This window comes from Peromyscus leucopus, chromosome 14, assembly GCF_004664715.2.
Source record: "Peromyscus leucopus breed LL Stock chromosome 14, UCI_PerLeu_2.1, whole genome shotgun sequence".
Lineage (NCBI taxonomy): Eukaryota > Metazoa > Chordata > Mammalia > Rodentia > Cricetidae > Peromyscus > Peromyscus leucopus.
This window is the reverse complement of record NC_051075.1, coordinates 59,052,549-59,064,947: the sequence shown is the minus strand read 5'-3', so window position 1 is coordinate 59,064,947 and position 12,399 is coordinate 59,052,549. Positions and strand designations below refer to the sequence as shown.

Below are 12,399 nucleotides of genomic sequence, written 5' to 3'. Positions count from 1 at the left end.
CGAATCTAACCTATCAAGTGAAAAGCAGATCCTAATTGTACCTGTAAGTACAGCTGACCCATAGATACTGAGTAACTCTCCATAGCACCCTACTGCAATTTAATTCTGTATTTATTGTACAGCCCCTCTTCATACATACCCCTCCTAATGACTCCAATTCCCAGGGGAGGAATTCAGGTCAGAAGAGAACAAAGGACTTTGCCACTCCGAGGAGAACCGCAGAGCGACCCAGGCGTTCTGACTGCAGATTATCAGCTTGTCTGTCCATGGCACTGTATTCCCAGATTTCAGGCATGCGTCTGTGAGGCTGTCACTTTCATATATCACCCACCCGCAGAAACATGCCCGAGGCATCTCTAAAATTTAAAATGCTATTAAGAAAATTCATCTTGGAAAGGAAAGCGGTTTGCCCCTGGTGGCTGTCACTGATGTTTTATTAAGTGCCAAGCGCTAATCTCCTTTCTTCATTCTTCCTCTCTTAAGCCCCTTGTGCTGTGCTACATAGCTCTTTGGCCTACACACGCATAAAGGCCCCCGTTTCTCAGACAGTGGGGTCCTGTTTCTGTTTACAAATAGTGTTTAATCACTTTGATATTTATTTATTGTGTGTGTGTTGCTGTTTTGCCGGTGTGTATGGCTTTGTGAGGTTGTCAGATTCCCCTGGAACTGGAGTTACAGACAACTGTAAACTGCCATGTGGGTGCTAAGAGTTGAACCAGGTCCTCTGGAAGAACAGCCATTGCTTTTAACCACTGAGCCATCTTCTAGCCCCCTCAGACTGTGGGTTTTATGCTAGTATTCCAGGCTGCGATAATCAAGAGACAAAGGGTCTGAGGCACACAGAGGCTGATGTCTACCTGCGGACGCCCTCTTGCTCAGCATTGGCCCCTGCCAGGTGCACAGCCCGCAGACCTCCGTTATTGTCAAAGTGGCTCTGTAGCTTCTTCTCCTTTTTAATTTCATCCTCGACGAACTTGACCCCTGGATTCTTCCTTTCTGTTCTAGCTTCTGGTCATCCACACTGCTTCTTTTGCCACCTTGAACTTGGCTCGGACCGGGAAGTGCCTTCCAGATTTGCCAATGATGTAAACGTCGAGTTCAGCATGCCCACCACTTCTGCCTCCAAAGCAGCTGTGAGATCCATCTCTGTGGAAGACAAGCCCGGTGTCAGGAAGTGGGTCAATTACTCCGCACACTACAGCTACAAGGTAGCCTCGGGGGGCTCCGGGCTGATGTTTCCCGAGTCCATTCGTCTGTTCATCCCCTCCCCCTTATTCCTTTCAGCAAATGCTTCTCATATCAAGGCACTTTATATTCGTAGCTGTGGATGAATCGGCTCTGACTTTAATGAAATGCTCTCTCCTGGGTAAGAGAAAGGTTTGGAAAAAAAGAATTAAGGGGCTGAAGAGAGAGAAGAATATAATGTCTGACATCATGAATAATAGCAAATAGAACAGCGGCGCCAAGCAACAGTTGTTATTCATCCATGACATAATTCCTGTTTTGGAGTGAACTTGGAGATGGAGGGGAGTCCTGGGAACATGATAAGCTGAAGCAAGTATTTATTTCATCTACAGGAACTGTGTATCAGAACACAAAAGAGGCAGGCACAGGGCAGTAAGTGTAAACTTAAAAGCCAAACCCTTTTACAGTGATAATAGGATTGAGGCTATGGGAGATGTCTGCCATCAATGCTGGAGAGCTGGTTTTCTTGAGGGGGGACGCGGTGGGGTGGGGGCGCTGTTTGAAAACAGAGTCTCCCTCTGTAGCTCAGTTTGGTACAAGTTCTGTTTTTCTACCTCTGAGTGGTCAGATTATAGGTAGATCATCCTCAAAGGAGGGCTTATAATGCAAAGGGGTGGACGTTTGGTAGAAGATCGACTTCCAAAGAGGGAGGAGAAAGAGGCTTTAAGATTTTGCAAAGTTGTTTGATAATTTCCTATGGATAATGATTCACACAGATTTATGTAACTTATTATTCCTTTAAATATTTTCTCAGTTGCGTCATCTAAAACTGTTTAACTACCAAAAAGAACAAATGCCCCATCTTGTGGCCAGGAAAAAAACTAGCACTCCACCACCACCACCACCACCACCACCATCACCACCACACCACCACCACCACCCATCACCACCACCACCACCACCACCACCACCCACCACCACTCCCGCAGCCATGGACCGTAATCTGTCTTCAACTGTTGCCTCCAAGAGGAGAGGCCTGATATTCAATGTAAGGCTGAGGAGCAGCTGGAATGAGATTCCTCAGTTCAAGCAGTCCCTTCCTGACTTACCAGAGGCTTTAGTTAAGGCACCACATGTTTACAGCACCCTAGGAGGCCCTGGGACTGGAGTCCCAGACAGTAGTGAGCCACCATGGGGGTGCTGGGAAGTGAACCCAGGCCGTCCGGAAGAGCAGCCAGTGTTCTCCACCGCTGAGCCGTCTCTCCAGCCCAAGTCATGTTACTTTCAAAGGGCAACTTCTGGACAGTATTTTGCAGAAGACAGGCTAACTGGTAAATGATCCAATACCTACTAGCTTAGAGACTTGGAGGAAAAGAAGTTAGTTGGAGGGGCTGAAGTGGTCAATGACAAAAGGACTTATCCTTCTGTAAGCTGTCATCAGTCGCCCACCGGATTTCTACACCATTGGATAAAATCAACTGGATCTTGCTCCTATCCCGTGGAGCCTATGGAGTAGCAGAACCAGGGATACCAGAACTATTCAGAGGAAACTCAGTCTCCCGGCTGAGTGAGGAGCAAAGGTACTTTTTGAGCAGTGCTGCAAGACAAAGAATAAGAATTTCCCAGAAGGACCGTGAAGAAGAGGGAATTCCGCGCCTTAAAGGGGTTCCGTTATGGCTGCAGCCCAGAATAGCCACAGATTTCCAAGCAATCCCAAGGTCCCTTGCAAGGTTCTTTTGGCCCGTTCCTTTGTGTCTTTTCCTCTCCCTTGCTCTTATTCCTGATATGTTCTCCATCTTTTATTTTGGCAGGTGGAGATTGAACAAAAAAAGAGTTTGAAGCCAGACTTTGAGGGAGAGGAGTTGGACAACCCAAAGGAATGTGGGGTACAGTGACAGTGGCCTACTGTGTAAGGAACTGAGGAACGCTGACTCACGCTCGGGTGTCTTCCTGAATAACTCAAGTTCAAGTCAACACCTGCTGTGGCCGCTCCTTGTTGGGGGCGGTCTACCACCGTTTCCTGTGTGCAGTTACCTGTGTGTGACCGGAAATCCTGAGGGGGTTGCTTTCAATAGACTCCCTGACGCCGAGCACGCCTGCAGCCCGTGGTGCACCCGGCTTTGGGAGTTTATTGTATATTGAGCCTCCTCGTCTCTTTTCTGCTTCTATCATGGCACTGGTATGTGGTTGGTGGCGACTATTAGAGACCCGAAAAGAACGGCCAACATCAATGTTGGCACGGTTTGCTCCCAGTATCCATCTGTCACTTGGAAGTTTCTGGGAAAAGCAGCCTGGAAAGTCAATCAAGGATCTGTCTCTAGTGGTCACCTCTGTGAAAGAGTCGGAGGAGTTTCAAAACTATTTCCTCTTTGGGCCTACTAGGCCTTTTCTAAAACTCTCCATTCTTTGAATGCTGGTTTCACTCCACAGAGGTTGTCCAGAGGTTTCTCTACTAGTTCTGGATTGTTCAAGATCAAAATACTTTTTTTCAACTTCTATTTTTCCATCTGCTATCCTAAGTCATGATAGACAGTGGGAAAGGCCAATCCGATTTTTTTTTCCAAATTCAGAGACTGGAGCTTAATTCTACTAGTGGACTGGCTTGGATTCACAGTCTGTTGAAGAGAAAGGAAAGCTGAACTTGTTTTTCTTCCCTTGAAGGAAAAGGGACATTAAATGTAAGTTTCTATTCAGTTCAGAGGCCAGCTTCAATCATAATGAACTGCCAAATTCTCACTGATCACTTCTAATTCCTGAAATACAGGCACAACTATAAGAGAGGTGTGTGAGAGAGAGAGAGACACTTGGGAGTTCCTTTTATACCTCATAGGCAATGACTGTTACATGTCCCTTTAACTCAAAATTTACAGGAAATTGAAGCTCAAGAAATCTCTGTAGAAGCTTAATGGGAATGAGTTTTGCCCCAAATTCAGAGATTGGGAGTCACAGTGTTGTGACAAGTTCAAAAAGGCAGAAGGCTCCAGGGTAGGGCTGGGGAAAGCCAGTTTCCCAGTGTCATGACCATGAACTCCTAATTCCAAGAATCAGAACGACCTCCTTTTCCCTCACCTGTCCCCAGCCTACCCACCCACCACTCCCCCACTCCCTGCTTATTGCACCTTGGTGTTTCCTCTCATGAAGAATAAAGGGAGGGGACAGAATGCATATTTTATCAGACTTGGGAAAATACCTGCAGTTTGGGACTGACTGATCCAAGATTTATAATATTCAGTTCATATTTAGTGAGATTGAACCATGTACTGGCATTAGAAATGATTGGAAATCATTGCAGTGTTTTGAACTATGGCTTTTTGTTTTCAAGACAGGGTTTCTCTGTGTAGCCTTGGCCGTCCTGGAACTCTACCCTGTACATATGGCTGGCCTCGAACTCAGAGATCCACCTGCCTCTGCCTATGGAGTGTGGAGAATTAAAGGAGTATGCCACCACCTCTCAGCTTGAACTATGTTTTTAACTAAGCATTAGATTGAAACGAAAAGGACATGCTGCATAGACATAGATGAGAAGACCTGTATTTTGAGTTTTTAAAATACAACCCTTTCAGTACAGAGGCGTGTGTGTGTGTGTGTGTGTGTGTGTGTGTGTGTGTGTGTGTGTGTGTGTAGGACTCAGGAGGCTTGGTTTTATAGCAGTTCATACAGAAATGTTCTCTTAAGGAAATGGGAGTTCATTTTTGAACCAGGAATATATCATAGCTATTCACAAAGCTAATGCATTCCATCTGTGGTGGTTGGTGTTTAAACAGCTCTGCATGGTGATTGGCCAGCCCACGCCTGAATGGAGGGTTACATTCAATTGTAGCTACTATATTTTAAGGGAGACATTAATATGTTGAATGTGTCCACAGGCAGGTGACCAAGGTTGTGAAGACCGTGATTATATAAGGAACGGGGGGGGGGGGGGGTGTCCTGCAGAACAAGGGGTACAGCTAAGAAGGGAGTACAGAGAAGTTGGGAAATGATGTAATAGCTGCTACAAAGTTTCTGCTAAGCTCTAAAAAAGAAGAGTTAGATTTGTTTTGCATAACTTCAAAGACAAAAAAGAAAACGATCGAACCCGAAGAGAACTTCACAGACGACAAATGTTTGCTCAATATCAGAATCTTCTAGTAAGAAGTGTTCTAAAGAAGAGTCAAGTAAGATGTCCTGCTGTAGCAAATGCCCAGAGGTTAACGAAGCCACCCATCCCAGGCACTGTGGAAGAGACAGTCATGTTGGATTTGGCCAAGGTGGTAGGAAAGAGTTTTCCAAACAGTCTTCATAGGAATGAGGCTCTCTGGCTCCAGATAACCTTCCCTCTGTGTTTTCGTGCTGTTGGAGGACAGTGGGATCCTCGAAAACATTGTCACGGAATTCCATGTCATTTCCGCTGCTGAGCTAAAGGCCGTGAGAGTTCTCGGGTGTCCACGTGCTTGGAGGGTTGGCAAGAGGAACGAAGGTCCTCCCTAGCTCAGCCCTGGCAGGGCCCTGCCCGGCTGCTAGCGTAGCTCGCTCAGTACCTGTGTTGTCTTCTCTCCCACCCACTTGGCTAATTCTCCTGGCCTTGGTGCTTCTCCTGGACTGTTTGGAATTTTGTTGTTGTTTTGCCTTAATGAAACCTTGGGGGAAAAAAATCTCCCCACCCCATGCCATTTATATTTAGCAAGCAAATTATCACTAATTTTTAAAAATCTGCTACCTTGGCTCCATCAAATTCATTTTGCCTCTGCTGTGCTTAGGGTCATTATGGATTACAGGTAGGGAACTGAGGGGCATCATGAAATGTATTTTAGGGCTTACTAATAACTACATTAAAAACCATAGTTGGACAAATTATCCTTTGGATAGGCAGAATTTGTGCATGCCATGGTGGACTTCAGTTTTTATTTTTCTTGTGGTTACAAAATAAAAAAAAAAAATCCTAGTCTATGTTATCAATAATGTAAAAAAAGAGGATGGCTTTTTCCAGTACAGTTAGAACATGTTTGGTGTCACATGGTATCAAAAACCGTTTATTTTTGAGTCCAGGGCTTGCATACTCACTCTACTCGAGCAGACAAGAGGACTGGTAATGTAGCGCAGTGGTGGAGAACTTGCCTGGCATGCACAAGGCCCCGGGTTCAACCCCCAGTACCACATAAACAAACAACAAAAAAGAGAGTGGGGGTGTTTTGAGGACACATCACTGACACCCCACTTGTAGATGCAGTGCTGGCTGTTCCTTATCGAAAGTTAGCCCTTTGTCCCTGTTAGATTGTCTGACTGTTTCTTGTTGCTGTCTGTTTCGCTCTCTGTGGGCTTCCCCCTCTGCTCACTCCCTCCCCACAGTTACGGTCCAGGCTTGTATTCCTTCATTTAAAAGAGTTCTTATTTGAAGTGAGACTAATTTCTGTCTAGGACCGTGGTTGGGATCAGGAATGTATGTCCCTACAAGCGCTGTTCCTGAGAGATGTGATATACACGAAGACGAAGAACCCATCACTGCGGTTCAAATGCCTGTCGCCAAGTGTGAGCTACAATACGGCCCGGCCACCTTAATTCCTTCCTTCCGAGTCAAACACACTCATTAAATGAATGGAAGTTATCGGCACTTTGACTCTGAGACTACTTATCCTCTGCTTAGCATCCAATGCTCACATGGTAGCTAGAAAGCAGCATTTATTTTCCAGAGGACTTAAATAACTTTGGCTTGGCTTTTATCCCTGCCGCCAGTGTCAACCAAGTGTCAGGACCGAGACACTTAACGTGTGGCTGAATCTCACTCGCAGTGTCCCTTGTTCACACTGGGAAACATTTCAGAGGTGGAGGGCGCAGGTGCTGCCCACAGTTAGCCTATTGATCCCTTTTTATTGCTGCCAGTCAAACAGACCTGCGAGCCTCTGCCCTGCCCGTGAGAGTGACTAGTGGAAGACGCGTGCATCTGATGGAGCGTGCAGCCAGTCCTGCTGGGTCAGGGCCTTGTCCTCCTAACGGTAACCACTGACCAGTGCTACTGTGCACATCACGTCCCCGCATGAGATGGGGGTCTGAGACGGGAAAGCTGAGGCTCACCAGGTGAAGTCATGATTTCAAAGCTGATTTCTGTATTTCTATTTTATCATCAGTTTAGGGGTTAAAAAAAAAAAAAACCAGGAGATTGAGGTGACTTCTATTTTTCCTTAAAAATCCTAGAAATTAATTATTATAAGGTCATCCAACCTACTTTTATAAATTCTCTTGATTAAAAAGTGGTAAATTTAACTCTTTTGGTTTTTCGAGACAGGGTTTCTCTGTGTGACTCTGGCTGCCCTGGAACTCGGTAGACCAGGCTAGCCTTGAACTCATAGAAATTCTCCTGCCTCTGCCTCCCGAGTGCTGGAATTAAAGGCCTATGCCACCGTCACAAATGTAACCCTTCTAAGAATGTCTGATTTAAATTAATCCTATCATATCTGAAGTTGAGATTGCGATTAGAGTTTGATAGAGAATTCAAGAACAGAACTAACAAAAAATTAACTAAAAATGTGCCACCTGTCCAATGAATCTTGTGTTAACACTTTACTACCAAACAATAACGGCATTTTATATAGATTAGTCAGTATATTCTCACTATGATTTCAATGGATGTCTGCTAAACATGACCAGTGTCGATTTACCAGTTCCCTCCACATTATCACATTTTAATTATGCTCTTTCTAAATGAGATTGGCTTTGGCTATTAACATTCATAATTGTGTATTAAGGGAAATAAAAGTGAAGGAAGATATAGAAGGCAATCTTAAGCATAGGAACAAATGCATGTGTTAGTAATATTCCCGTGGTCACCTAAGCCAGAACATGGAGGTTTTATATTCTGGTGTGCCTTAGACAATTTGCTAATGAAAGTCCAGTCCTGTGCTTTAATATCTTGCAATTCCAAGCCCATGAAGGTAAAAAGTTTTAATAGTACTATGTTCTGCAGAACCTGGAACGATGCCAATAAAAATTGGATGTAATGAAAAGCTACTAGAGAACAGACTAAAGAAAATAATAATTTCAGTATGAAAAGAGTTGGGAACAGCATTGGCCACCAAGATTCAACACTACCTGACCTGGAGGCCATCTCTTAAAGTAAGGAGCTATAGGAAAGCAGGGCTGGACCACAGAGCTCTCCAGTGTTGCTCAGATTGCATCAAGTGCTCTGGTTAAGGGACTGTGTTTGCAGCCAGGCACAGTAGGACGCTGAAGCCTCTAGGTAGCCCTGCTCTGATGGCTTTGTGAAGGGAAGAGTTGGGCTTTCTGTGACTGTGCATAAGCATGGGGATGATCATTATTGCTAATTCACCTGTCAGTTTCCCAACTTGACTTCAGTTTCCAGAGACAAAAGAGAGAGGGCTGAAGTTCCGTTTCTTTGGTTATTTTTTTTTCCCCAGCTGTGGTTTTATGGGTTGTTTCACAGAATATCCTTTCCTGCCATATTTTGTTGATATTGTGTGTCTGTATGATTCTTTATATATGCTTAAGAACCAAGAATTTAAAATATGTAAGCTGGAGAGACCAGCTAGTTTATCTTTTTCCTGCTCAAATTCCTTCCCTTCCTTATATGCTTAGATGACAGAAATGCAGGAAAGCCCCCCAATTCTCTGTTCTGTGGTTGACTTCAAAATACCAGTTCAATACAAAGGTCGAAAGGGCAGTCTCCCAAGTGGATATATAGGGATATGAATGCCAGGTAAAACATAAGGAGGTCTACTCTCCAAGTATTGAAGATGTTAGGATGTAAGATGTTAAAATTATCTATGATTTATAGATACAGCCTTTTATGTAGCTGGCTATAGGACGGAGGGGAAAACAGATGAATCTGGAGCCATCTGTAATTATAACAAAGTCAAATGAGAGAAAACCGCCTGTTAAAATGTACTTAATTTTTTCTTAATGTGGATCATTATAAAATATCTTCTCTGTGGGGTATGTTTGCATGTGACTTCAGTTTCTTCTCTGGTTATCCTTACTCAGATATAATGGGTCAGTTCTAACTGGTTGGATGGAAATCCTAGCATCCTCTCCTTCTTCATTCCCATGTTCCACCTGAGATGAAACTCCAGTTCTCACTGTGGACACTACCCATACTGTAACTGAAGCCTTAAGCACCAGCTTACGCTCACTTCTGAGTGCTTTTTGATGGCCATCCCAGTGAGACTCCACAGCAGCAGTTCTGTGAATGCAGATGGACAAGGAGCTCCCCCTGTTGGGTTTAAGGGTTTGCAAGAATGGTGTGTGAGAAGGATGAGGTGAATCCCTTCCCTTACAGCCAGCATTCTTTATCGTTTATGTTCACTTGCCAACAGAAACTGGAGAACCCTTTGCCATTTTCAGAAGGCTAATCGGGGTCAGTGTTTGAGAAAAGGAAAGACAGAGGAGCCTCCCCCCCTCCATTTTTGTGATGTCCATGTGAATTTCAGCGTGTCTGGGTAATCGACCCCAAGATCCAATGAATGACTTGACTGATCTAAGGCTTGTGTTTCCCTTCTCTGTCACTTATCCTCACTCAGTGTAACTTCTTGCACTATTGTGGTTAATTTTATGTAAAACCAGTTAACTCTAAAAAGAATGTGCCTATGTAATCGAGTCTACACACTGGCTATTTCTGTAGAGGTGATGTTTTGTTTTTGATGTTTGTATTTGCTGAATAATCTGTAATGTCTTTTTTGAGCTATGAAAAGGAAGTATTAATAAAAAAAATTTAAGCAAAGTGTCATTGCAGTGTTTAATGAATAGAAGCATGATAAAGAGTACATGTTTCCTGGATATGGTGGCTCATGTCTTTAATAAAAAAAGAACAAGAATACATGCTTACTAATGAAGCCCATTACCCAGCTGGTATGATTTTTTTTTGTCATAAGCTGACAAGTAATTTGCTTAAATTATTCTAGGTAAATTTGTCATTTATGCAATTTAAGTCAGTTCAAAATACATTAATTGCATTCCATTTTGTGGCCAAGTACTATGAGAAAACAAATGGAACATATACAGTCCCCAAGGTTTTCTTAGAGGTAAGTATGTAGAGCCCGTAGATACTAAGTGTATACAAGTCCTGGTCTGTTGCCAATGCTCAACGAAGAATTCATTGATGAATACTAATTACTGATGTCAACATGTGGACTAAGATGTTTAGGACATTTTCATGGGAAAGATAGCTTTTGGGAGAGGCCTACTGCTTATAAAAAAGACTAGTCTGTCAAAAACGCATTGAGTGTTTTAGGCTATGGGAAAGATTAAAAGCAGAGAAGATGATGTCAAGGTTGGGTTGTTTGTTTTGAAGTAAACAGAGCATAAATAAATAAGCAAATAAGCAGCATTGTGTTTTGTTTCATTCATGTTGACCAAGGAAGGACATCTTATTACAAAACACAAGCATGTACCGTGGGAGAGAGCTCAGACTAGTCCAGTGGCTCCTGCTGTGCAGAGAGGTCTGTCCTGAACCGAACACAGAATTCCAGTCTGTTCAGTACAGGGCTGGGGCTGGGAAGTGGTGTCCAAGAGTTAACAACTAAATGGGAGCACAGCATTTCCTTAAGTTGAGGATTCTGGAAAATATTTTCCTTTCCACTATCCTTCCATCCCTTGAATCAATTTGGAGACATAACTGTAGTGATATTGTGTCCCCGAAAATATTGTGCATCCCAATAAACTTATCTGGGGTCAGAGGACAGAACAGCCACTAGATATAGAGGGCAGAAAATGGTGGCACACAGACCTTTAATCCTAGCATTCTGGAGGCAGAGATCCATCTGGATCTCTGTGAGTTCAAAGCTACACTGGAAATAGCCAGGCATGATGACACATGCCTTTAATTCCAGAAAGCAAGCCTTTAATCCCAGGAAGTGATGGCAGGAAGCAGAAAGGTATTTAAGGTGTGAGGACCAGGAACTAGGATCCTATTAAGCTCTTAGGCTTTTAGCAGCAGTTCAGCTGAGATTCATTCTGGATGAGGACTCAGAAGCTTCCAGTTTGAGGAAAAGAGACCAGTAGAGGAATTGGCGAGGTGAGGTTAGCTGTGATCTGTTCTGCTTCTCTGATCTTTCAGCATTCACCCTAATACCTGGCCCCAGGTTTGTTTTATTAATAAGACCTTTTAAGATTCATGTTACACATAACTTCCATATTGTTACAGATTTAGCCTTCTAGGTCCTTTTTCTAACTTCCCAGTAGAAAAGTAACTGAGGCCCAGATGCTTGCCCTTGTTCTCCAGAATTTAGGTAGGGAAATTGAGGATGAAAGAATCATGAAAGTTAAGATGTCTTCAATGCCATTTGTCATTTGTTCTGGACTCTGCTCCACCACTTGGTCACCTCCAACTATCTTCTATTCCTCCACATTGGGGTAGCTTTCAACTCCAAACACAGCATTAGGGGCTAGAGAGATGGTTTACCAGTTAAGAGTGCTTGCTGCTCTTCCCAAGGACACACATCAAAAACTCCAGCTTCAGGAGAACCAACACTCTGGCCTCTGTGGGTACCTGCATTCATACTTACACATACCCACACACAGACATACGTACATAACACATTTTTAAACCTTAAAAGACATCATTAAGCCAAGTGTAGTGGTGCATGCCTTTAACCCTATAATCCCAGCACTCAGGTAGCAGAGGCAGGTGGATCTCTCTAAGTTCAAAGCCAACCATATCTGCATAGTTCCTGAACAGACAGAGCCACATAGTGAGACCCTATCTCAAAACAAACAAACAAACAAACAAAAACAATATTTTCACACAATCGTGTATTGATTATAATCTGGTGCGGCCACCAGTGCAAAAGAATTGCAATGTGTTTTCCCACTTAATGTAAGTAATCACCTTTCTCTGATTCCAGGTGGGTGGATATAACAAACTACCAAAAATTGGGAACTGATTTGAAGTTTCAATGAGAATGGCCCACACGGGCTTGGAATCCTTGTTTCTGCAGTTGGTGGAACTGTTCGGGAAGGACTAAGAGGTGTAGGCTTGTTGGAGGAGGTGTGTCACTGGAAATGGGCTTTGAAGTCTAAAAAGTCCACACCATTCCCAGTTAGAGCTCGCTCTCTCTCTCTCTCTCTCTCTCTCTCTCTCTCTCTCTCTCTCTCTCTCTCTCTCTCTCTCCTCTCTCTCCCTCTCTCCTCTCCTCTCCTCTCTCTCTCTCTCTCTCTCTCTCTCTCTCTCTCTTCTCTCTCTCTCTCTCTCTCTCTCTCTCTCTCTCTCGCTCTCTCCCTCTCTCCTCT

General features: G+C 43.8%; 1 protein-coding gene across 1 annotated transcript in view; it reads left to right on the top strand.

Annotated features, from left to right (window-relative positions):
- Window positions 1-9,892, top strand: part of Ston2 (stonin 2) — a 157,697-nt gene extending 147,805 nt beyond the window's left edge. The window contains exons 6-7 of the mRNA XM_028875926.2: window positions 1,006-1,208; window positions 2,997-9,892. Coding sequence (XP_028731759.1) covers window positions 1,006-1,208; window positions 2,997-3,080 — 287 coding nt within the window. The 3' untranslated portion in view covers window positions 3,081-9,892. The remainder of the gene's footprint in view (window positions 1-1,005; window positions 1,209-2,996) is intronic.
- Window positions 9,893-12,399: the final 2,507 nt, after the last annotated feature.